The following is a 26,776-nucleotide window of genomic DNA, read 5'->3' on the forward strand; positions in this document are numbered from 1 at the left end:
CTCCGTATGCATTTGAATCGCTCTCAGGGTACTTCGATGTCATACACCGATCGGTCTGTACATCACCACTTCAAGTCGAACACGGCATGTGTGTTTTTGAATGATTGAATGAATGATTCAATGACTCAGTTGTTTTTGCCCTGATTGAGACCGATTCATTCATTTGATATCTGCTCATATGAGCTCAGTGAAAAAATAAGAGAATAATTACGTAAAAATAAACATTTTTATTTATTATATATTAATATTAATATTAATAATATATTATCTATATATGTATGTATGACTTTCCAGTAAAATTAACTAGTGAAGTATGCATATGCAGTGATGTCAGATTTTCATTGTGTCATAGCATTTGGTCACCTGTCTCCATCCCTCCTGCCCCAGTCCTTACTGTATTTTGACCTTTATCTCTGTCTCACATCACACACACTCTTGATTATCATTTAATGAGCTTTTAATGCAGATTCTGTGCTCGTGAATGACCTCTGACCCGTGGCATTTTGTGCCGGTGTAAGCGAGCGGGTTATTAATATAGGACGTGAGTCTATGATGATGTATGTTGATGTTATTAAACCGGCCCGTGCCGTTGTGTCTGTGTAATACTCATTGTCTGTTTGTGTGTGTGCAGGTGTGCATTGTGCAGAAGCGGGACACGGAGAAGATGTACGCCATGAAGTATATGAACAAGCAGCAGTGCATTGAGCGCGACGAGGTCCGGAACGTCTTTAGAGAGCTTGAGATCCTACAGGAGATTGAACATGTGTTTTTAGTAAACCTCTGGTGACTATCCTGTGCTTTCTCTGATTCTTTCTTGTGTTCTGCATGTGCATGATGATGCAACTAATTTCTGGTGTTTTTTTTTAAGGCAAGACATCGCAGGTGAATTGGGGTAAAAAGTTATTTAACTAATAATATCACCATATTTCCCTAGTTCATTACAAATTTTGTGTGTGTGTGTGTTACAAGTATTCTAAAATGTTATATTTACATATGCAAATAAGGCATTATGTAATAGAGCATATGCACATGATGTCACACTGCGGTCACACCCACTGAGTGGCAAAAAGACGTTGGTGTTCAGCGTGAATGTGGCAAAAAACACAAAACGGCAAAGAGTTGTGAGATTGACTACAAAGCTTAGTTTTATAGACTGCTGAAACCTACAGGAAAGACAAGGAAATTGATCACTGCAATTCTCAAAAACAACTGGACTCCAGGCAGAGAAATGTGGATTTGCAGTTACCGTTTTGTGTCAGAGCAGGCAGATATGTTGAAGTTTTGGGGAAAATCATACCCTAGGTCATTTATTGTATTGACACCTCTTCAATTAAATAATATAATCTGGATGGATGGATGGATGGATGGATGGATGGATGGAGCTGACATTTATCCAGATAACTTTACATTAAATATGCACTCATTTGCATACATTTCCAGAACAGAAATCTAAAAACTGGAATTTTGGACTTCTCTTTTTATCACAAATTAGAAAATACTGTCAACCGGCAGAAAACAAATACATTTCACCATGTTTTAGGATTAAAATGTTCTATAAATCAGGTGAGTGATATATGAACAAACCTTCAGAATATAGATATGAATAAAGCAATGGTTTTGTCTGTAGTGTCTTGCCTTAAATCTGAATTTTTTCTTAAGTATATGTGTCCAACTGAAGTAGGATAGATGCAATTACTGCCAAACACCAGCAAATGTACATCTTTGCTGTTTGTTTTTGCGACCTTAGGGGAAAAATGAATGTAAAATCTCTCTTAATCTGTTTAATGTGGCAGCTGAACCTGAAATAAGATCATCCCAGTAATCCAACATACATGATTGTTTGACGTCACAGGAACTGAGATTTGTGCGAGTGTGTAGTTGTGTAACTGAAGGAGAGAAAGCGAGTATCCTTGAGCATCATCATCATCTTCTTCCTCTTTATATGGTCAGGTCGTCTTTAAGGCTGTTTCCATAGAAACGCTTCATCACTTCCTGCCCTTCTGTGACTCTGTGCCTCCGTATAACACGTTCAGTTCATAATTCAGTCTTCTGTGCTATAGTGTGATGCTTTATTTAATGATAATGTGTGTGTTAATGTGCTCTCAGTGGTACAGGCCTCATTTTTATGTATTACCGGTGAGTGTTCATGGGGAAAATATGAAGACCTGGAGAATCAGATTTTTATAGATTAAACTTCGCCTCTCTTCTCAATCATCTCTGTTTCCAACCAAACCATCTATATGTTCACATCTCAGAACTGTCTGACTGATGTAAAGCACTCGTTTTAGTTGTATGTATTGTTTAGAGGTGCGTTTTTATATGTTGTTGATCTGAAATAGATGATATAACAATAATAGAGCAGCTTGTAAATATTGATTTAAAATTTGACGTAGTGGTCTCTGCAAATGGTTGTTATGGAAATTTGTTTCTGCCACGGAATAAAAAAAAATAAGAAGGGTAATTACGAATTTTTATCTCATGGTTTGCACTTTTTTTTCAGAAATGCGAGTTTGTATCTAAAGTCGGAATTACGAGAAAAAAATCAGAGCTGCGAGTTATAAACTCGTAATTGCAAGAAAAAAGTAGGAATTTCAAGAAAAAAATTCTGAAATATGAGTTTATATCTAAAGTCGGAATTTCAAGTTAAACTAACCACTTTACATTCAGAAAATGAGTGTGAGGAACTATGTTAGTTTAGTATGTTGCACATTTTCAGTTTTCATTTTAATTTTAGTTACATTTTTAGTAATTGTTTTGCGGGTTTTTGTCATTTTTATTAGTTTTTATTACTTGAAACATTTGAAACAATTTGAATGATTATTATTTTAAATATTACTATTTAGGTTTAATATTTACGGAAGAGGATTAGGGCCAGGCAATAATAAAAAAATAAAACCATCTCGAGATTAAAGTTGTTAAATTTTGAGAAAAAAGTCGTTAAATTTCGAGAAAAAAGTCTAGATAAAATGTTGAGAATAAAGTCATTAAACTACGAGAAAAAAGTTGTTAAATTATGAGAACAAATTCGTAATTTAACGACTTTTTTCTCGTAATTTAACGACTTTTTTCTCGAAATTTAATGACTTTATTCTCAACATTTTATCTCGACTTTTTTCTCGAAATTTAACGACTTTTTTCTCATAATTTAATGAATTTGTTCTCATAATTTAACAACTTTTTTCTCATAATTTAATGACTTTATTCTCAACATTTTATCTCGACTTTTTTCTCGAAATTTAACGACTTTTTTCTGGAAATTTAACAACTTTAATCTCGAGATGGTTTTATTTTTTTATTATTGCTTGGCCCTAATCCTCTTCTGTAAATATTTCAGTTTTAGTTTTAGTTTCAGTTCATTTTTAATTTTAGTTTTTTTTTTAACTGAAGTTTTATTTTATTTCAGTTAGTTGCCAAGTTTAAATATTTTTAAACAAAATATATAAAGATTTATATTTTATTTTATTTTATTTTTTGAACTCCTTAAGGACATTTCAAGAATTGCACATTGGGCAATTATACACCCGGCGCAATGCGGCACCAGGAGCGACGCAAGTGTTTTTTGCTAGTTTCAGCCTGACACAGTTATAATTTTCACATCCAGCACCACGTTGTTTAAATAGCAAATGCGCTCGCGCCCATCTGTTCACCCATGGGCGTGCTGGTCTGAAAACGAGGTGTGTTCAGGTGCATTGTTGGCGTGTTGCTATTTTAAGGCAACTGAAAATGACTGCATCACTGACCACTGCAATATTTGTTTTGTTATTTAGTAATATGCGCCTATAGGCGGGTGCACAAGGCACGTACACTCCGCTTGTTACACACACACACAGGGATGCCAAAAACATGCCAAATATTAAAAATAAAAGGATTACAACAATGTAAAAGATTATTATTGTGTGCATAAAGATAAAAATGTTTTGGTGAAATCTGGCTTGTCGAGTAGATAGTCTGCTTGCACGCAGTAAATCATGGCACTCGCAACACCAAGATCACGGGTTCGATTCCCAGGCAATGCATGACCTGAGAAAGTGTAAACCTTGAAAGCAGTCCAAGTTTCTTTGGATAAAAGCATCTGCGTGTGCAGAAGACGATTTTCAGGTAGTGTCTCATTTGCATCCATTTGAGCGTGAGAATGCTTTACCTTTCTGTAGATAATCGTTCATTCCACATCAGCGCTGCATGAACCTGGAGGAGAAAAACCTCTTTGAATTACTGCTGATCGGCTGTCTAAAGAAAAGCGATTCAGCAGAGAATAGAAGACTCAACACATGCAAACTACACACACAATGCATCTCTCATGCATATTGCAGCACTCGTTCACTTTCCCACGCTGCTTCAACATGACAGCGCGCTTCACATTTCCATCTGTTTAAACAACGGCGCTCTCCTCCTCTCTCCGCTCATGATGGAGTCGTTTCATCAGGCCAGCATATGCACAGAATGAGTGTTTATAAATAATACCTGTCATTTATTGTTCAGGCCATCCATATGGGTGGAAACATCAGCACGACGTCCACCGGTCTGGATCCCGGCAGCTGTGCGTGTGTCAGAAAGCAGAAGACGAAAGTAAAAAGTTGTCAAGCGAAAGCATCTGCCTTCTTTTTGTTCCTGATTGCTGCCAAATTTTTGCGTCCGGCTTCGCTTAGAGATAGAGAGAGAGAGATGGGTGGTTTTGGAGTAACTTTCTAAAAGTCTGTCGATCATTGTGTAAATGTAGAACAGTAGTGACGTCCTCCACTGTGGAGTCACTCTGACATCTCCACTGTTAGAGATGGAAAAAACATGAGGAGGTTTATCATATTTTCTGGAAATTACAGTTTTTCTCAATCGCTTTGGCTCAATTCTCAAATGAGACTTTTATTTCTCAAAACAATAAGTTCAGATCTCTGAACAGTTAGTTTCTTGTTCACATCAGATTTAAATTTCTTATTGATTTAAACAAATTGCATGCGTTTTTGCACATATGTGCAAAAGAATAAGTACAATTGTCTACAATTTGCATAACTAAATGCACAGAGCTAGTTGATCAAAACTGATTTGTTTCTCAGTGAAACTGTCAAACTCTTCACAACCTCCAAAGATTCATTCATCTTGTGAGCCTTCACATGCAAAATGATATCCATTCAGTTATCAAAAACTGTCAGACATGTTATATTCCATAAATATTTATGACATGTAATGTTTTCTAAATTGGCAAATGCCCTGCTGTTGTAATGAAATAGGAACCACAATATTATCAATCAACAAGTCTGGGTAAAGATTCAAAGCGTAAAGATTTGAGTGAGTTTGACAATGACCAAATTGTGATGCTAGACGACTGGGTCAGAGCATCTCCAAAACTGCAGCTCTTGTGGGTGTTCCCGGTCTGCAGTGGTCAGTATCTATCAAAAATGGTCCAAGGAAGGAACAGTGGTCAACTGGTGACTGGTGGTCAACTGGTCATGGGCGGCCAAGACTCACTGATGCACGTGGGGAGCGAAGGCTGGCCTGTGTGGTCCGATCCAACAGGCGAGCTACTGTAGCTCAAATTGCTCAAGAAGTTAATGCTGGTTCTGATAGAAAGGTGTCAGAATACACAGTGCATCACAGTTTGTTGCGTATGGAGCTGCATAGATGCAGACCAGTCAGGGTGTCCATGCTGACCCCTGTCCACCACCGAAAGCACCAACAGTGGCACGTGAGCATCAGAACTGGACCATGGAGCAATGGAAGAAGGTGGCCTGGTCTGATGAATCACATTTTCTTTTACATCACGTGGATGGCCGGGTGCGTGTGCGTCGCTTACCTGGGGAACACATGGCACCAGGATGCACTATGGGAAGAAGGCGAGCCGGCGAAGGCAGTGTGATGCTTTGGGCAATGTTCTGCTGGGAAACCTTGGATCCTGCCATCCATGTGGATGTTACTTTGACACGATCCACCTACCAAAGCATTGTTGCAGACCATGTACACCCTTTCATGGAAACGGTATTCCCTGGTGGCAGTGGCCTCTTTCAGCAGGATAATCCGTCCTGCCACAAAGCAAAAATGGTTCAGGAATGGTTTGAGGAGCACAACAATGAGTTTGAGGTGTTGACTTGGCCTCCAAATTCCCCAGATATCAATCCAATCGAGCATCTGTGGGATGTGCTGAACAAACAAGCCCAATCCATGGAGGCTCCACCTTGCGACTTTCAGGACTTAAAGGATCTGCTGCTAACATCTTGGTGCAGATACCACAGCACACCTTCAGAGGTCTAGAGGAGTCCATGCCTTGACGGGTCAGGGCTGTTTTGGCAGCAAAACAGGTGGTCGTAATGTTATGCCTCGGTGTATATATATATATATATATATATATATATTTTTTTTTTTTTTTTTTTTTTTTTTTGATCAGTGTGACCCACACGATGACAAAAACACTTTTTATTTTGGTGGCATTGGCCAATTTACTGACACAATAACTAGGTTTTAAAGGATTAATAAAAGTTTTGGGTGAATTACGTTTTGCAGACATGCAATAGAGTTGTGATGTTCCAGCAAACAGTTGTGACAATTGAGCTTACAGTTTTAGAGAATGTTAAGAAAAATGTGCCAAAGCAATTGAGAAAAACGGTAATATATATGTCTATTTGAATATTATTTATACTTTAAGTCAGCTTTATTTCTACAGCGCTTTATATAATACAGATTGATTCAAAGCAGCTTCACAGTAATAAACAGGAAAATAACAGAATCAATGATGATGCAAACTTCATCAATTATGAGAAATTCTGCTGTAAAGCAGCTCTACAGAAGACAATAGTTTCACTCTAAAAAATTGCTGGGTTAAAAACAACACAAGTTGGGTTGAAAATGAACAAACCCAGCAATTGGGTTGTTTTAACCCAGCAGTTGGGCTAAATGTTTGCCCAACCTGCTGGGTAGTTTTATTTAACTAAACTATTGTTTATAAATGACTGTATTGCTTACTTTAAATGAACCCAAAGTATGTTGGAAATAAACATTTATTAATAAGTTTAATGAATAAAAATGAAACAATAAACATTTATTAAATTGCTTATTAATAAATGTTCACCTTTTGATCATTATTGTTTCCTCTAGTAATTGTGTCTGATTTTTAATTTCCAACCTATTTTGGGTTCATTTTAAGCCAGCCATATAGTCATTTTTAAACAATAGTTGGTTTAAATAAAACTGCGCACTGGGTTTATCCATTTTCAACCCAACTTGGGTTGTTTTTAACCCAGCATTTTTTAGAGTGTTCATTATTCAGCTCAATTCAGTTTAATGTTTCCACAAGGATAGTAAAACCCGAGATCACCTACATTGTGGGGTCCAGCCAGCAGTTTATTTTAGGGTTATAGTCTGAAATATCCTGTAGTTTTTACTAAGTCAGTCATCACTAGTACTAGTGCTGGTAGTGATGTGATCAAACTTCTAGCACTATTGAAGTATTAAAGTTGAGTTTGTCCTGCAGTGTTTCTGCATCATGGCAGATTTGCACACATTTTCTTTATAATATTATATAAGAACAATAGATGTTCTGTCCTCCTTTAGATAGCTGAATAAATGTGTGTGCGAGGGGTTGTGTTCTTTGAAGGACAGTAATGCTTCTGTAAGTCATGTGAAGAAGGGAAGGACAGATTGACATTGACAACTCCATCTGAACGCGGTGTCTATATATAATTTTTTTTTTTTTTTTTTTTGAAGCAGACAGGATTTTCTCAGAACAGCCTTTTATGTGTCTCTCCTGAACACACACTGAGCTTTGAACAGCCTCCGTCTCTGTGAGTCAAAGGAGCTTCTGCTGTAAGGAATAAAGAGGGCTTCCTCCTCTTCGACTCTTTTAAGCCTTTAAAATGTCAAGTATGCAGAAAGTTGTAATTACTGTATCCATTTACCCGCTCTGAGTCACGGCAGAAAACAGCTCTGTCACACAAACATATGACACCGTCTATAAAACACAATGAGGTCAGACCGCAGCGCGCCAAACATGCCATCAACACTCGTCTGACTGATACACAAATGAGATCTCCTGAGTCTCAGTCGTTTCTCCCAAATAGAGTTTCGTATCTCAGATGAGGAGAAACCCAAGTAATTTCAATTTCAGTTTCGAGTATTGTTTACATACAATATTTCCAGAGCATTATAGACAAAACAAGTAATTACAGGGAAAAATACAATAAAATATTACAATAACAAAAACAATATAAAAGTAAAAAAATAAGGTTATATGTATAGATAGATAGATAGATAGAAATGGTCAGATTGGATAGATAGATAGATAGATAGATAGATAGATAGATAGATAGATAGATAGATAGATAGATAGATAGATAGATAGATAGATAGAAATGGTCAGATTGGATAGATAGATAGATAGATAGATAGATAGATAGATAGATAGATAGATAGATAGATAGATAGATAGATAGATAGATAGATAGATAGATAGATAGATAGAAATGGTCAGATTGGATAGATAGATAGATAGATAGATAGATAGATAGATAGATAGATAGATAGATAGAAATGGTCAGATTGGATAGATAGATAGATAGATAGATAGATAGATAGATAGATAGATAGATAGATAGATAGATAAAAAAACAATATAAAAGTAAAAAAATAAGGTTATATGTATAGATAGATAGATAGAAATGGTCAGATTGGATAGATAGATAGATAGATAGATAGATAGATAGATAGATAGATAGATAGATAGATAGATAGATAGAAATGGTCAGATTGGATAGATAGATAGATAGATAGATAGATAGATAGATAGATAGATAGATAGATAGATAGAAATGGTCAGATTGGATAGATAGATAGATAGATAGATAGATAGATAGATAGATAGATAGATAGATAGAAATGGTCAGATTGGATAGATAGATAGATAGATAGATAGATAGATAGATAGATAGATAGATAGATGATAGATAGATAGATAGATAGATAGATAAAAAAACAATATAAAAGTAAAAAAATAAGGTTATATGTATAGATAGATAGATAGATAGAAATGGTCAGATTGGATAGATAGATAGATAGATAGATAGATAGATAGATAGATAGATAGATAGATAGAAATGGTCAGATTGGATAGATAGATAGATAGATAGATAGATAGATAGATAGATAGATAGATAGATAGATAGATAGAAATGGTCAGATTGGATAGATAGATAGATAGATGGACAGACGGATGGATGGATGGATGGATGGATGGATGGATGGAAATGATCAGATTGGATAGATAGATAGATAGATAGATAGATAGATAGATGGACAGACGGATGGATGGATGGATGGAAATGATCAGATTGGATAGATAGATAGATAGATAGATAGATAGATAGATAGATAGAAGGACAGATGGACAGATTAGATAGATAGATAGATAGATAGACGGACAGACGGATAGATAGATAGATAGATAGATAGATAAAAAAACAATATAAAAGTAAAAAAATAAGGTTATATGTATAGATAGATAGATAGATAGATAGAAATGGTCAGATTGGATAGATAGATAGATAGATAGATAGATAGATAGATAGATAGATAGATAGATAGATAGATAGATAGATAGATAGATAGAAATGGTCAGATTGGATAGATAGATAGATAGATAGATAGATAGATAGATAGATAGATAGATAGAAATGGTCAGATTGGATAGATAGATAGATGGACAGACGGATGGATGGATGGAAATGATCAGATTGGATAGATAGATAGATAGATAGATAGATAGATAGATAGATAGATAGATAGATAGATAGATAGATAGATAGATAGATGGACAGACGGATGGATGGATGGATGGAAATGATCAGATTGGATAGATAGATAGATAGATAGATAGATAGATAGATAGATAGATAGATAGATAGATAGATAGATAGATAGATAGATAGATAGATAGATAGACGGACAGATGGACAGATTAGATAGATAGATAGATAGATAGACGGACAGACGGATAGATAGATAGATAGATAGATAGATAGATAGATAGATAGATAGATAGATAGATAGATAGATAGATAGATAGATAGATAGACGGACAGATGGACAGATTAGATAGATAGATAGATAGATAGATAGACGGACAGACGGATAGATAGATAGATAGATAGATAGATAGACGGACAGAAGGACAGATTAGATAGATAGATAGATAGATAGATAGATAGATAGATAGATAGATAGATAGATAGATAGATAGATAGATAGATAGATAGATAGATAGATAGATAGAAATGGTCAGATCGGATGGGATAGTTCACTCAAATATGATCATTCTGTCATCATTTACTCTCCCTCGTGTTGTTCCAAACCTGTGTGACTTTACTTACTTTCTTCTGTAAAAGACGATATTTTAAAGAATGTTGGGAACCAGACAACATTGGACTCCATTGACTTTCATTGTATGGACAAAAAGACATTTCTCAAAATATCTACTTTTGTATTTTTGGGTGAATAATTCCTTCCTCGTCTTCCCTTTGAGTTCAGTGTTTTGTTGTAGATGTTCAGCTAAAAGGTGCCTTATTTTCTCCCCGATCACTTCATGTGGAGACGCTTGTCTTAATCCGTCGAGCCTCTCTGTCGCTCGTCTTCCCTGGAACTTTCCTCTACTTGCAGCCCAGGAAACTTGTGAAGTTCATTCGGGACGTTCCTCATGAAGGCACCTTGTGAAATAAGGCCAGCGGTGAGGCGTTGGCTGCGGGACACATTCAGGAGGAATCCACCAAGGAATGAAGCGAGATGTGTGTGTGTGTGTGTGTGTGTGTCACCTCCAGTCGCTCGTGAAGCTGAGACAAGTTCTATCTGGGACACTGCGAATTTTTTGACGAAATGTTGTACTCTCTTTACATGTTCCTCTCTGCATCCCTCGTCTCATTTGTCATCATGGCCTGATTATTTCAGCCTCTCGGACTCTTTCCAGTCTGCTAACCTTCCTCGTGCTCCTGCTGTGGTGTGGGAGCGTATAAAGGCCGTCGGTCCGGCTCCAGAACGCCTGTTCTCCAGCAATCCTGCTGCTTTAACCTACTTGTCAGCTATTGTCAAACTACGTCCAAATACAAGATCTGTAGAGGCTTTTAAAGGGTTAGTTCACCCAAAAATTAAAATTCTGTCATTAATTACTCACCTTCATGTCTTTCTACACCCGTAAGACCTTCGTTCATCTTCAGAACACAAATTAAGATATTTTTGATGAAATCCGATGACTCCATTGACTTCAAGTTAATTAAAACTTTAAGTGACCAGAAAGCTACTAAAGACATATTTAAAACAGTTCATGTGACTACAGTGGTTCAACCTTAATGTTATGAAGCGACGAGAATACTTTTTTGCGCCAAAAAAACTAAATAAAAACTTTATTCACTAATATCTAGTGATGGGTGATTTCGAAACACTGCTTCATGAAGTTTTGAAGCTTTATGAATCTTTTGTTTCGAATCAGTGGTTCGGAGCGCATATCAAACTGCCAAAGTCACGTGATTTCAGTAAACGAGTCTTCGTTACGTTCGTTACATCATTTTGAAACGTTTCGAAATTTCAGTGGTTCGCCACTTGGTGGCGATGCCTATCACTAGTTCACAGAGATCAGAGGGAAACACTAAAACAGTTGAAGCAAATGAGCCGAATTGATTTGAAATAACCTTGACAACGATTCAGACAAGCGTTGATTAATTATAACGTACATGTTGTTTGTGTGAGGGAGTGGATAGTGTTAGAACAGTGTTTTGCTATGAAAACTCATGCAAATAAACACCGTTTACAAACCCATTGCAAATGTTTTATTAAAAGTATAAATCATATAATAACATTGAATTTCAAGTGTATGTATAAAATGCCTTCTTTTATCAATTTTCAGGGCTTGTTTTGTTTGTTCCATGGATGGCTCAGCCATTAAGAGACTATTAACTACTATTATTCTTCTGTCAGGACCACTATCATTAAATATGATTGATAATGCATAGAGTTTGTATTGGCGGTGGTTCTGTTCTGGGCAAGAACTCCCTGTGCATCCATGCAGCCTAGCATGGATAAGAGCAGGGAGAGCAGCAATAAACCCCCTATGGTAAACAGAACAGAACCAACATATGCAGATATCATTAAGGTCAATAATTTAACATGTAGACATATTTCAAGAATTAGTTTGATTCAGGGGAATCATAAGGCCAATCCTGACTGAAGAGAGGTCCTAATTAGCTCCTGAGAAATGCGATAGCTACTGATAATACTGAAGGAGCTTATATATGGGTGCTGTTATAGGTGTCATATTCCTATAGGTTGACGCGAGTCACCTGGGAGTCAGCTGATGCGAGCTTGACTGACGTGACCTGCCAGAACTGACGATAACGCTGGATTTTTTTAATGTTTAATTAAACCCTCTACAAATGTATAAAACTGATCAGAGATCAGGTAAAACCTATAGACTTGAGTCATGGTTTCCCAGAGATCATCGCCCCCCAGTGGTAAACCACTGAAATTTCAAAACGTTTCAAAACACGTATGACGTAACAAAGCCTCATTTACTGAAATCACATGACTTTGGCAGTTTGATATGCACCCTGAACCACTGATTCGAAACAAAAGATTCGTAAAGCTTCGAAGCTTCATGAAGCAGGGTTTTGAAATCGCCCATCACTAGATATTGTTGAATAAAAAAAAGGTATTCTCAGCCTTCAAAACATTAAGATCGAACCACTGTAGTCACATCAACTGTTTTAAATACATCTTTAGTTGATTTCTGGACATTTGAAAGGACATATGTTAATTATCTTGCTGTCAATGCAGGCATCGGACTTCATCAAAAATATCTTAATTTGTGTTCTGAAGATGAACAAAGGTCTTACGGGTGTGGAACGACATGAGGGTGAGTAAATAATGACATTATTTTCATTTTTGGGTGAACTAACTCTTTAAAGATGATTGATAATTTTGGTCACTGGTGTCATTAAAATTTGTGTCTAATGACTCTAAAGCGATCGTTGTCTCAGTGATTCCCTCCATCTTTGTGCTTGTTTCGTGACACACACTTTTTCTTAAAGGGATAGTTCACCCAAAAATTAAAATTGTCATAATTTACTCTCTCATGTCACTCCAAACCTATGAGACTTTCTTAAACGTACTTACTTGATGCGAAGATGAACAAAAGTCTGTAAATGATGACAGAATTTTCATTTTTGGGTGAACTATCCCTTTATTACTTTTTAAAATGTCTTTATTTTTTACATTTTATTTAAATTCTGAATAAAAGATTTTTAAAGTGATTTTTTTATTTTGTTATTATTTTTAATTAATTTTATTATTTTAATTAGAATTTAAGTTCTAGTAATTTTGTTTTTTGTAATTTGTATTAGTTTTTTTTAATTGTCTATATAGTTATTTATTTTTATTTCAGTTTTAGTTTTAGATATTAATACATCGTTAAATTAAACGAAAATGAGAAATGTTACCCTAATTGGCATCTAGCTGAAGTAAAATAAGTGTGTTTTATTTACATTTACATTTAGCACATGCTTTTCTCCAAAGATTTAATTTGAACATTTAATTTCTGAATATTTATAAAATTATTAATATTTTAATTTTAGATATTTAATTTAAAAAATAATAATTTTAATATAATTTTAATTATTTTAATAAAAAATATTTTTCTTTTTTAATATTTTAATTTTAGCAGATGCTTTTCTCCAAAGATTTAATTTGAACATTTAATTTCTGAATATTTTTAAAATTATTAAAATCTTAATTTTAGTTAAACTTTTGGTAATTTTGTTGTTTGTAATTTTTATTCGTTTCTTAAAAGTTTATATAGTTTTTTTCCATTTTATTTCATTACAGCCATTTACACTCAGTATTTAATTTCCATGTATTTATTTAGTTAGTATCCATGTAATTGTACTTTTCAGTCAGTTGCTCATTATGTCAGGAAGAAACGAGACCCATCTGTCTCTCTGATGACCCCGTTGGGGTTTATTTAGTGGTTTTGACTGCTAACTGTACATTATGTGTGTATGTATGCCATTTAAGCCATTTAGCAGTTTAAAACAGTGTGATTAGTGTGTTCACTCTTCACTTTAATTTCCCAGGTTGCACTCATTCATTGGTCGTCATATCTGGTTCTCACACATGAATCATCTTCATCATTCAGCTCTGAATCTCAGAATGGCTCTCTGGCCCTTTGACCTTTAATATGAGCCGCTCCGCTCCGCCGTGTGCTGATCGTGATGCTGTCTTTGTTAGCAGTGAATGGAGAGCGTGTGCACGACTGAGATCCATAATAGATGTGATGATTGCCTCTCAGACCTGCGGCCTCTTACAGACAGGAAATGAGCTCTGAAGTGCTCTGATAGGAGGGTCCTTCACACACACACACAGAAGTTCTCATAGCATATAATGAGTGTATAATGAGAACAAGGGACACAATGGGAACTCCAGTCCAGGTGCTGAAGCACTTGTGGTACTTCACTGCTGTTATTTTAGTGTCACTGGGAGACTATTATAGTTTCATAAATATTTAAAATTAGTAATATTTTAGACACAAAAACTATAAGTAATATTTTACATTTTATTCATAGTTGAATAAAATGTTAATATTTCCATTTTAGTTAAAGTTTTAGTAATTTTGTCAGTTTTGTTAGTTTTTTTGTAAATATGTATATATAGTTTTTATTTGCGGAATTGTATTCCGGTATATGTACAAGTATGCATTTTTTTGACATTTTATTGTGTTTCTGAATATTTTTATTAATAATTTAATTTTAGTTATTTTTTTAAGTTTTTGTAATTTTGCTACGTTTTTGTTTATTACTTTTTAAAATGTCTTTATATTTTACATTTTATTTAAATTCTTAATAAAATATTTTCAAAGTGATTTTTTTATTTTGTTATTATTTTTAATAAATTTTAGTTATTTTAATTAGAATTTAAGTTCTAGTAATTTTGTTTTTTGTTATTTGTAATAGTTTTTTTTAATTGTCTATATAGTTATTTATTTTTATTTCAGTTTTAGTTTTAGATATTAATACACTGTTAAATTAAACGAAAATGAGAAATGTTACCGTAATTGGCATCTAGCTGAAGTAAAATAAGTGTTTTATTTACATTTACATTTAATCATTTAGCAGAAGCTTTTCTCCAAAGAAGTAATTTGAACATGTAATTTCTGAATATTTTTAAAATTATTAATATTTTAATTTTAGTTAAACTTTTAGTAATTTTGTTGTTTGTAATTTTTATTAGTTTTTAAAAAAAATTTATAGTTTTTTAAAATTTTATTTCATTTCTGAATAAAATATATATAAATTCTTTATTAATTTTTTAATTTTAGTTTGTGTTTTTGTCATTTTTATTAGTTTTTTACAGCATGTCTATACAGTTGAATATAATGACTACAATATCTTTAGATTTCAGATCCAGATCAAGAGACACAACGACTGTGTAATAATTTCCTCCATCAAAGCTGGTTTGTGTGTGTTGAGCAGTAGTTGATTATTGCGAGTGACGCGTGTGTGACGGACGTCCCACTCTCAGATTAACATCTGCCGAGAGATGATTGACAGGTGATCTAAACTGTGTCGGCATTTTAATTAAAATGTCCAAATCAGATAATCTCCTCCATGACTTTAATTAATAAACCACAATCAGATTTCTGTGAAAGACAACAAAAGAGTTTCTCATGGTGATGATTTCACACACGCACATCTGTAGATCTCATCAATGACTCCAGATGATGAGAAGAGCGATTTTTCCATGTTTGGTAAGCTGTGTGATGTCACTTCCTGTTGTTTGTTGCACCCCTCTGACCTCTGACCCTGCTCTCCAGGTACTCGTTCCAGGATGAGGAGGACATGTTCATGGTGGTGGACCTGCTGTTAGGAGGAGACCTGCGCTACCATCTGCAGCAGAACGTGCCGTTCACAGAGGAGGCGGTGAAGCTGTACCTGTGCGAGATGACGCTGGCGCTCGACTACCTGCAGAGCCAACACATCATACACAGGTGAGTGTGTGTCTGTGTGTGTGTGCTTGTATGCATGGTTTATGAGGACACAAATGTGTATAATAACATGGGATTTTACAACGTAAACATGGTTTATGAGGACACTTCCTGTGTCCTTGTAAACCAAATGACTTTAAAAACATACTAAATGGTGTTTTTTGGCATTCAAAAATGCAGATAGTTTCCTGTGATGGTTAGGTTTAGGGGTATGGGTAGTGTAGGGGGAGAGAATATACAGTTTGTACAGTATAAAAACCATTACGCCTATGGAGAGTCCCCGTAAACCATATATACAAGTGTGTGTGTGTGTGTGTTTGAGAGAGTGTGTGAGCATGTGAGAGTGTGTGTGTCTGTGTGTATTAGTCAGGCTGTACTTAGTCACATTGTTTTTCAGTGGTGGATTTAGCTTCACTCTGTACCTTTTCAGAAGGAGCGTTTTCTGTCTGTAGCGATATTTAGTTGCACTAAGTTGGGAAGAAGTGTCTCCTAGCAACAGTGTGCCTTGTCACGCTGCCACGGAGGTAAATTTAGTCCCAGTGGAGGATTCCTAAAAGAAGGAGGGTGAGCGGGAGCAGCGGCACATGACTGAAGAAACATCTGGAAACATCCTGGTCTAATCAAAGTCTGGACACCCGACTGATAGTTGAGAGCTCAAATCATGTGTCTTCAGATTGTGCTTTTGTCTTTAAGTGATTCGTTTAAGATGCAGGGGTGAACTCTATTGAATAACCAGCTAGCAGCCACTCATAACACCCTAGAAACACCCTAGCAATTACCCAGAACATCATAGCAACAGGCTGGCAGCCACTCAGAACATCCTCACACAGACGTACAGCACTTCTGTCTGATTCAGAGAGATTCAAATCAAGCTGTGAAAGTATCTGACTGAAATTGTCTCCGTATGATAGTAGAGATTCTTTTAAGGATGCAGTAGATGTTGTAATCGCATCATTTTTTCAGCACGCTGTGTGTGTGTGTGTGTGTGTGTGTGTCTCAGATCTGCATGAATTAATCCCATCATGCTCTCTGGCATCATCATGACAGCAGGGGAACGGCTCGCTGTTAATTAGCTGTGAGGGAATCAGACTGCGGCTTCAGCTGGACAGGGCTTTATTCTTAAATACTGACACTGTGTGTGTGTGTGTGTGTGTGTGTGCGTGCACGAGCGTGTGTGTGCGCTCATTGTAATTAGTGAGCATGTTGAAGCTGTGACGGCCCCCCCAAGAACTGAACATTCACACAAAAGAAGGCTGAAAAAGCTTTCAAAACATGACAATCTCGCACACGGCTGCAGTAATTACCCTCAGATAGTGTCAGAGCTTCCACACGCGCCGCCTGCAGTCTCAGACGTGAGATGCAAATAAAGCGAAGGTGTTGACTGATCTGCTGATGTCATAGAAACTGATGCGATGATGTCATTGTCTCTCCACACAGGGACATCAAACCTGACAACATTCTCCTGGACGAGCAAGGTGAGACACACGTGTGCGTGTGAAGCCTCTCAGGAGACGTGTGGAGATCTTGGTCTAGTCGTGACTTTCCCTTTTTAGGAATTATTGCGCACATTAGATGCCTCTTGTTGTTATCACTCATCTCTCTGTTATTCTTCAGGTCACGCACATTTAACAGACTTTAACATTGCTACGATAATCAAGGACGGTGAACGGGCCACGGCGTTAGCGGGAACAAAGCCTTACATGGGTAAGAAGCATCAGCTCATCTGCAGAATCCAGATCCAGAACTATTGTGCAGTTTTTCTACACACCGATTGTTGTGTCAGTTGACAAACTCAGTGGTTCTCAACCTGGAGACTAAGGCATTTTAAAGGGATAGTTCACCCAAAAATGAAAATTTGATGTTTATCTGCTTACCCCCAGGGCATCCAAGATGTAGGTGACTTTGTTTCTTCAGTAGAACACAAATGATGATTTTTAACTCCAACCATTGCCGTCTGTCAGTCGTATAATGCGTGTCAATGGGAACTCCATCTATAAGAGTAAAAAAAAACATGCACAGACAAATCCGAATTAAACCCTGCGGCTCGTGACGATGTCCTAAGACACGAAACGATCGGTTTGTGCAAGAAACCGAACAGTATTTATATCATTTTTTTACCTCTAAAACACCACTATGTCCAACTGCCCTCCACATCCGGTTAGTGAGGTCAAAAAACACGTTCTGATGACGGAAGTGATCTCTCGTGCTTTGCTTCAATGAGTGCGAGAGATCACTTCCGTTGTCAGAGTGCGATCAGACCTCACTAGCCGGATGTGGAGGGCAGTTGGACGTAGTGGTGTTTTAGAGGTAAAAAATTATATAAATACTGTTCGTTTCTCACACAAACCGATCGTTTCGTGTCTTAGGACATCAATGTGTCGTCACAAGCCGCAGGGTTTAATTCGGATTTGTCTGTGCATGTTTTTTTTACTCTTATAGATGGAGTTCCCATTGACATGCATTATACGACTGACAGACGGCAACGGTTGGAGTTAAAAATCATCATTTGTGTTCTACTGAAGAAACAAAGTCACCTACATCTTGGATGCCCTGGGGGTAAACAGATAAACATCAAATTTTCATTTTTGGGTGAACTATCCCTTTAAGATGATTTAGAATAAGACAAAACAAGTATCAAAATAAGCTAAACAATTAAAATATCTATTTTAATTCACCACCTCAACAACTGTTTTTTGTCTTTGAAGAACCAGGATTCCCACAGTCCCACGTGATATATAGGGGGCAGTTGTGGCCTAATGGTTTGAGAGCCAGACTGGTAACCCGAAAGTTGTGGGTTCGATATATAAAACATATATAGCATATAAAGCAGCGTTTCCACCGCAGGGACTTTCCTCAGGAACTAGGGACTTTGGGGTGGTACTCAGTGTGTTTCAACCACAAGAACCAGGGTCTAAATGAAGTTCTGGGTAAAAATTTCCCCCTCAGAAAGTCCCTGCTCATGAGGTAGTACTTTTTCAAAGTTCAGGAACTTCCAGGGGTGGGACTTGGGCGCTGATTATGCTGATTGGTTGAAGTCTCACAGCATTTTGATTGATTGACTCTATGCAGCATTTTATTTAACCACCATTTTTAAAATTCTGTTGCGAATCAACAATGGAGATTAAAAATACGACCGATGGACTGGCGATGAGGTTCAGGCTTTATAAAGCTTAAATGTGGAGGCCAAAATCCAGCAGGAACTGGAAAGTTACACGCTGTCCTACGTCACCGCACTAATCTTCACGGTACTGTAGACCTCGATGGAAATGCAGACAGCAACAGGTCTGGGGAAAAAGCTTAACTCAAAACTGCCTAACGTTACTGAATGAAATGTTGAACCCATAAAGAGGAAACGACTGTGAAGCCATGGGGGTGTTGATGGACTCAATCTACTCCATCTGTGTTTTGATCATCGCTCTGAATCCCATCCAGACGAAGTCTTTGAAAAAAATGCTATTTTATCAGCTCTTTTTCCAAAACGTTGCTTCTTTATGGAACTTACCCACATTCAAGTGTTGATAAAAATGAATGCATGAAGCTAGAATATCATGTTCAGAAGCTCTGTTCTTTCTTTTGATGTATTGCATGTTTAGATTTTCATACAACAAAATATTCTGGGGGCCATAAAAATTTTGTGAAAGCGTTAATAATCTAAAGAACCTTTTTTTACTATAAAGAACCTTTTGCATAATGGAAAGATTCTATGGATGTTGAAGGTTCTTCACGGAACCATCGATGCCAATAAAGAGCATTTATTTTTAAGAGTGAAGATTAATAAAATCTTAAAACTCCATAAGCATTTTTATAAAGAAAATACATTAGTTATGAAATTTACTGCACAGAAACTAGGAGTGTCTTTGAATATTGTTGTAAACAAATGGCCTTGGAGTAAAAAAGATTGAGAACCACTGATCCAACTTGTATTTTAAACTAAAATAACTGGATCAGACTTTATGCTGTTTGTCAAAGTCTGACTACATGAGATCACATCCCATCTGAGTGCATGTTATCATCTCCTAACAGCTCCAGAGATCTTCCAGTCGTTTGTGAGTGGAGGAACCGGTTATGCGCTCGAAGTGGACTGGTGGTCGCTGGGCGTGACAATTTTTGAGGTTCTGCGAGGTTGGGTAAGCTGATCAACTCTGTTTTGTGCAGATGACAGCATCCCAGCTAACGGAACATTCTCAGGACGTTCTGGCAAGGTTCTCTCAATGTTATGAACAAACGTTCTTCCAGTATCATTAATAGAACATTTGTACATCATTCATTTTTTTAACATAGTTGGACGTTCATCTTACATTTTTTTAAATGTTACTACTAGTTTCAGAACATTCAGAGAACTTTCTAAAGTAACATTCCAGTAATGTTTGCAAAATGTAATGTTCTCTTAACGTTCATAAAACCAAGAAAAAACTTTTTCAAAACATTTAATAAACTGGACATTTTGAACATTTAGAAAACATTCATAAATAACGCTTTTATAACTTAATGGGAACATTAAGCAAAACGTTCTCAGAACATCATTTTGTTAGCTGGGATAGTATGGTCACCAGGGCTATGTTTCCCAAAAGTAAGATTGTAGAGACCATTAGTGAAGATGGTTTAGATCAGTGCTTCCCAAACCTGTCCTGGAGGACCCCCAGCCCTGCACATTTTGTATGTCTCCCTATTTCTGACATACCCATTTCAGGTCTTGCAGTTTCTAATAATGAGCTCATGAGTTGAATCAGGTGTGATAGATGAGGGAGACATACAAAATGTGCAGGGCTGGGGGTCCTCCAGGACAGGTTTGGGAACCACTGGTTTAGATGCTTAGTGCTTAGTGCTTACCCATGCTTAGTGGTTTTGGGAAATGAGTCATCAGTAAATCTTGTGTTTTAGATTGAAGTTTCCTGCAAGGAATTCTAAACTAGCTTAACTGAACTTCCATGGTCAACCATCTTCACCAGCAATGTTTTGCTAGGACAACTGTGCCGATTCATACAGATCTAAATGGGACTTTTCAGCAGGATGACTGTTTGCATGAAGACATTTATGGAAGCTTTTGTTCTGTTTCTCTCTCTCTGTCTGAATGTCTGTCTGTCTATCTATCTGTTCGTCTGCCTGTCTCACTGTCTGTTTGTCTCACTGTCTGTCTGTCTGTCTGTCTGTCTGTTCATCTGACTGTCTGTCTGTCCGTCTGTCCGCCTGACTGTCCGTATGTCTGACTGTCTGTTTGTCTGTCTGTCGGTTTGTTTGTTTGTTTGTTTGTTTGTTTGTTTGTTTGTTTGTCTGACTGTCCATCTGTCTGTTTGTCTGTCTGACTGTCCGTCTGTCTGTCTGTTTGTTTGTTTGTTTGTTTGTTTGTTTGTTTGTTTGTTTGTCTGTCTGTCTGTCTGTCTGTCTGACTGACTGTCTGTTTGTCTGGCGTCTGACTGTCCATCTGTTTGAATGTCCGTCTGTCTGTTTGAATGTCCATCTGTCTGTTTGAATGTCCATCTGTCTGTCTGTCTGTCTGTCTGTCTGTCTGTCCATCTGTCTGTCTGTCTGTCTGTCTGTCTGTCTGACTGTCTGTCTGTTTGTCTGGCGTCTGACTGTCCATCTGTCTGTCTGTCTGTCTGTCTGTCTGTCCATCTGTCCATCTATCTGTCTGTCTGTCTGCCTGCCTGACTGTCCATCTGTCTGTCTGACTGACTGTCCATCTGTCTGTCTCTGTCTGCCTGCTTGACTGTCTGTCTGACTGACTGTCCATCTGTCTGTCTGTCTGTCTGACTGATTGACTGTCCATCTGTCTGTCTGACTGTCTGTCTGACTGTCTGTCTGTCTGTCTGTCTGTCTGACTGACTGACTGACTGACTGTCTGACTGACTGTCCATCTGTCTGTCTGTCTGACTGTCTGTCTGTCTGTCTGTCTGTCTGTCTGTCTGTCTGTCTGTCTGTCTGTCTGTCTGACTGACTGACTGTCCATCTGTCTGTCTGACTGTCTGTTTGTCTGGCGTCTGACTGTCCATCTGTCTGTCTGTCCATCTGTCTGTCTGTCTGTCTGCCTGCCTGACTGTCCATCTGTCTGTCTGTCTGACTGACTGACTGACTGACTGACTGTCTGTCTGCCTGACTGTCTGTCTGACTGACTGTCTGTCTGCCTGACTGACTGTCCATCTGTCTGTCTGTCTGTCTGCCTGACTGTCTGTCTGACTGACTGTCCATCTGTCCATCTATCTGTCTGTCTGTCTGTCTGCCTGCCTGACTGTCCATCTGTCTGTCTGTCTGTCTGTCTGACTGACTGTCCATCTGTCTGTCTGTCTGTCTGTCTGTCTGCCTGACTGTCTGTCTGTCTGACTGACTGACTGTCTGTCTGTCTGTCTGACTGTCCATCTGTCTGCCTGACTGACTGACTGTCCATCTGTCTGTCTGTCTACCTGTCTGATTGTCTGTCTGTCTGCCTGCCTGCCTGACTAACTGACTGACTGTCCATCTGTCTGTCTGTCTGACTGACTGTCCATCTGTCTGCCTGACTGACTGTCCATCTGTCTGTCTGTCTGTCTGTCTGTCTGTCTGACTGTCTGTCTGTCTGTCTGTCTGACTGACTGTCCATCTGTCTGCCTGACTGACTGTCCATCTGTCTGTCTGTCTGACTGTCTGTCTGTCTGTCTGTCTGACTGACTGTCCATCTGTCTGCCTGACTGACTGTCCATCTGTCTGTCTGTCTGTCTGTCTGTCTGTCTGACTGACTGACTGTCCATCTGTCTGTCTGTCTGTCTGACTGTCTGTCTGTCCATCTGTCTGTCCATCTGTCTGTCTGCCTGACTGTCTGTCTGCCTATCTGTCTGTCTGTCTGTCTGATTGACCGTCCATCTGTCTGTCTGTCTGTCTGCCTGGCTGTCTGACTGACTGTCCATCTGTCTGTCTGCCTGACTGTCTGACTGACTGTCCATCTGTCTGCCTGACTGTCTGTCTGTCTGTCTGTCTGACTGTCTGTCTGTCTGTCCGTCTGTCTGCCTGCCTGACTGTCTATCTGCCTGACTGTTTGTCCATCTGTCTGTCTGTCTGTCTGCCTGACTGTGTCTGTCTGTCTGCCTGTCCGTCTGTCTGTATGTCTGTATGTCTGTCTGTCTGTCTGTCTGCCTGTTCATCTGTCTGTATGTCTGTCTGTCTGTCTGCCTGACTGTGTCTGTCTGTCTGACTGACTGTTCATCTGTCTATCTGCCTGACTGTCTGACTGACTGTCTGTCTGTCTGTCTGCCTGACTGTCCATCTGTCTGTCTGCCTGACTGTCTGACTGACTGTCTGTCTGACTGACTGACTGTCCATCTGACTGTCTGTCTGTCTGTCTGACTGACTGACTGTCCATCTGTCTGTCTGCCTGACTGTCTGACTGATTGACTGTCTGTCTGTCTGACTGTCCATCTGTCTGCCTGACTGTCCATCTGTCTGTCTGCCTGACTGTCTGACTGATTGACTGTCTGTCTGTCTGTCTGTCTGACTGACTGACTGTCCATCTGTCTGTCTGTCTGCCTGACTGTCCATCTGTCTGTCTGACTGTCTCTCTCTGTCTGTCAGAGGCCATATGACATCCATGCCAGTAATTCGGTGGAGTCTCTGCTGCAGTTGTTCAGTACCGTCAGTGTTCAGTACAGCTCGGCCTGGCACAAAGACCTCGTCTCGCTGCTGAGGAAGGTGAGATCAGCACGACTCATGTTATATAGGATGAGTGTGGTGTCAGTTACTTTAACACAGGCAAACACCACTCATGTATTCTTACTTGGGTGGTTGCTAAGGTGTCCTGAGTTGTTATTAGTATGTTGCTATGCAGTTGCTAGGGTGTTCTAGGTGGTTGCTATGGTGTCATGGGTCATTGTTAGGTGAGTTCTTACAGGCCCGAATCAGAAGAGCCTCTTCCTTAACAAACTGCATTAATAAGGATGAAATAGAAAAAAGATGGAGAGGAATGAAAATAGACAGAACACAGATGGAGTCAGAATGAATGAAGAGAGAATAAAACACTCTAATGATGCAGGAGAGAATAAAGGGAAGGATTGAGATGAGCGAGAGAAAGAGGAGCTGATGATAATGAGAGATAATAAAATAAGATGAATGAAGAAAACGAGTGGAACGCTGGAGAGACAGAAGAAATATTATGAGAGGAAAATGGATATGAGTGAAGAACAGAGGAGCGACGAGAGACATTAAAGTCATTTATTAGACCAGTGAGATATGGAGAGATTATATGGATGAATCAGAGGAGAAGAGCATTGTGGGTAAGAGGTTGATGAACACAAGAAGTGTGATGCTCAGAATTTTGTCTTTTAAGTCAAGTCAGCTTTATTTCTATAGTGCTTTATACAATACAGATTGTTTCAAAGCAGCTTCACGGTAATAAACAGTCAAATAACATTGTTAATGTTGCAGACTTCATAAATTGTTATGAAACAAATTCAATTTCAGCTGTAAAGCAGCTCTTAAAAGACAATATTGTTATTATTCAGATCAATTCACTTCTCATCTGATATTGTCAGTGCATCAAATCAGTAATATTACTGAATATTAATTCTTTTAAATCCTAAATTTTCAGGTCAGAACTTCTCAATTATGTTTCATTTAAGCATCACTTTTATGTCGGATGTTATATAGAGACATAAATGAGTCAATAGTCTGAGTTCATATTGAGATCTTAGACTTTATATTGATCATTTGAGCACAGTTGGAGACAGTGTTGAGATCTCTTCTAAAACTCTCACATCTGAGATTACAAGGGTCTATTTTTCACAGAAGAAGCATTTGAGAAGCAGGAAACCTTCATATTTACATTTACAATGATGCATTTTAGCATAAGCAGTTTTTTGCAAACATCTGCATTTAATGTTATTGCTATTTAGAAGAAACTTTTGGTCTTTCCTCTGGAGACGTGATGTGGGTTTGAGTTTAGAACAGACAGATGAAGAGGAGAAAGGAAAAGTTGGATTATTAAATAGCTCCTGCGCAAAGTTTAGATGTTATTTTTGGGCTCTATTAGAACAGGTTTTCATGCTTGAATGTTCATTATTTTCCTCATATTCTTCATTGTTGCAGCTCCTCTCTTCCCAGTCTGTCAGTAACGCTCTGTTTAGTTCCTGTTTCTATGAAGCCCCTCCTTCTGAAAAGCACAATGTGCTCTGATTGGTCGGCTGGAGAAGTGTGTTGTGATTGGTCAAATGCTTTGAGTGTGTAAATGTCCCACCCCTTACCATAGCCGCTAGTTTCAACACACTACTAACTAACTCAACCAGGCCCCGCCCCTTTATTTAGCATATGCCTTGGGCGGGAATTTTTTAAATGAGTGTTCGTTCCCGGAAGAAAACTCAAGACTACAATTGAGGCGTTTCAGGGAGTTCAGAAACAGTGGCACTGATATAGAGAATAACTCCCGCTGGAGGGACTTTGGAAACCTTTTTCATGCTCAACATTTCACACTAAAGAAAAAAACCCTCGCTTTTTGCATTTTTACATACTGAAACATAATTTAGTATGTTTATGAATCTGTATAAACCATCAGTCCCACAATGTGAGGTTTGAGGTTTTACTCACTCACAGGAAAGCGATCGGATCACACAGACGCTTCTCAGCTTGCGTATCCGTCTCATCGGATCGATTGCTTGTGTCTGGACCCCGTCTTAACCTTTGGGAGAGATGCAGACGCCTGCACCCGAAACCATCTGCAGATATCGTTTCCCTGACAACCGAGAGCAGACTAGCCGGAGCGCTTTATAACCTTTACATTCATGCATTGAGCAGACACTATTTGTCAGTTTGTTATAAAATCATCCCTCGCTTGATAAGAGAGTAACGTCTGTAACGGCTCCCCGACGTCTCATTGGCCCTCAGTGTTCAGCTCAGCAGTGCCTCCTGTGGGCCGTTTATACCAGACAGATTGAGTTTCACACTCATGAGTTTATTACCAAATAAAACTGTCAGCTGATGAAACTCTGTTTCTGATCATCTAATCAAACTGGACTCTCTTGGAACTCACAATAGATTCTCCTAAATAGTGATAACATTAAATGCACACACATTGCAACAAATTGCTTATGCTTCTTGTTTTGGATAAAAGCATCTGCTCAATGCATCATTGTGAATGTAAATATGAAGGTTTCCTGCTTCTCAAATGTTTCTCCTGTGAAGAGACCCTTGTAATCTCAGGTGTGAGAGCTTTAGAAGAGTCTCCAACTGTGCGACTCTATATGAACATCAAACATAATTGAGAAATTGTGAGCAAGATTTGAGTAGATGTACATGTATTTACTTACTCTCTTTAATTTTGCTCCTTATATCCGTTTTACTCAGAATTACGTCTCATTACAGAAGTCACTTTTTTGTTTGAATATTAAGACTTAATGAAGTATACACAGTGATGTTTGTATGTGAGTGAGAAGCGTCCTGATGGAGTTCTTACTGTGTTTTGTGGTTCTGTAGTTATTGACTGTAAACCCAGAGCATCGCTTCTGTAGTCTGGCTCAGATGCAGACGGCGCCCTACCTCTCCGATGTCAACTGGGACGATGTTTATGAGAAGAAGATGGAGCCGGGGTTTGTTCCCAATGTGAGATTGAGTTCAAGTAGTGACAGAACACACACACAGGGTCAGGGTCTAAAATGAACACTTGTGCAGTGCCAAAAAGAGTCAGAATGGTGAGACGCTGGCAGTTCGGCAAGTGCAAAATAATGCCTGATTTCATTTAAATCACAATCAATCCAAACTTACACACGTGTTAGTGAACAAGAAGAAATGTATAAGATTTTTAGTGCATATGCATTTAAAATTTAC

The 26,776-nt window shown here is 38.1% G+C and overlaps 1 protein-coding gene across 2 annotated transcripts in view; it reads left to right on the top strand.

Moving 5' to 3' along the window:
- Positions 1 to 26,776, top strand: part of LOC125276512 (serine/threonine-protein kinase 32C-like) — an 83,972-nt gene that overhangs the window by 51,196 nt on the left and 6,000 nt on the right. The window contains exons 3-9 of one of the 2 annotated variants that reach the window (XM_048204040.1): positions 632 to 783; positions 15,827 to 16,000; positions 17,435 to 17,472; positions 17,612 to 17,701; positions 20,021 to 20,124; positions 23,537 to 23,653; positions 26,426 to 26,551. In XM_048204040.1, coding sequence (XP_048059997.1) covers positions 632 to 783; positions 15,827 to 16,000; positions 17,435 to 17,472; positions 17,612 to 17,701; positions 20,021 to 20,124; positions 23,537 to 23,653; positions 26,426 to 26,551 — 801 coding nt within the window. The remainder of the gene's footprint in view (positions 1 to 631; positions 784 to 15,826; positions 16,001 to 17,434; positions 17,473 to 17,611; positions 17,702 to 20,020; positions 20,125 to 23,536; positions 23,654 to 26,425; positions 26,552 to 26,776) is intronic. The other variant, XM_048204041.1, reaches the window with a different exon arrangement.

This window comes from Megalobrama amblycephala, linkage group LG10 (genome assembly GCF_018812025.1).
Source record: "Megalobrama amblycephala isolate DHTTF-2021 linkage group LG10, ASM1881202v1, whole genome shotgun sequence".
Classification (NCBI taxonomy): domain Eukaryota; kingdom Metazoa; phylum Chordata; class Actinopteri; order Cypriniformes; family Xenocyprididae; genus Megalobrama; species Megalobrama amblycephala.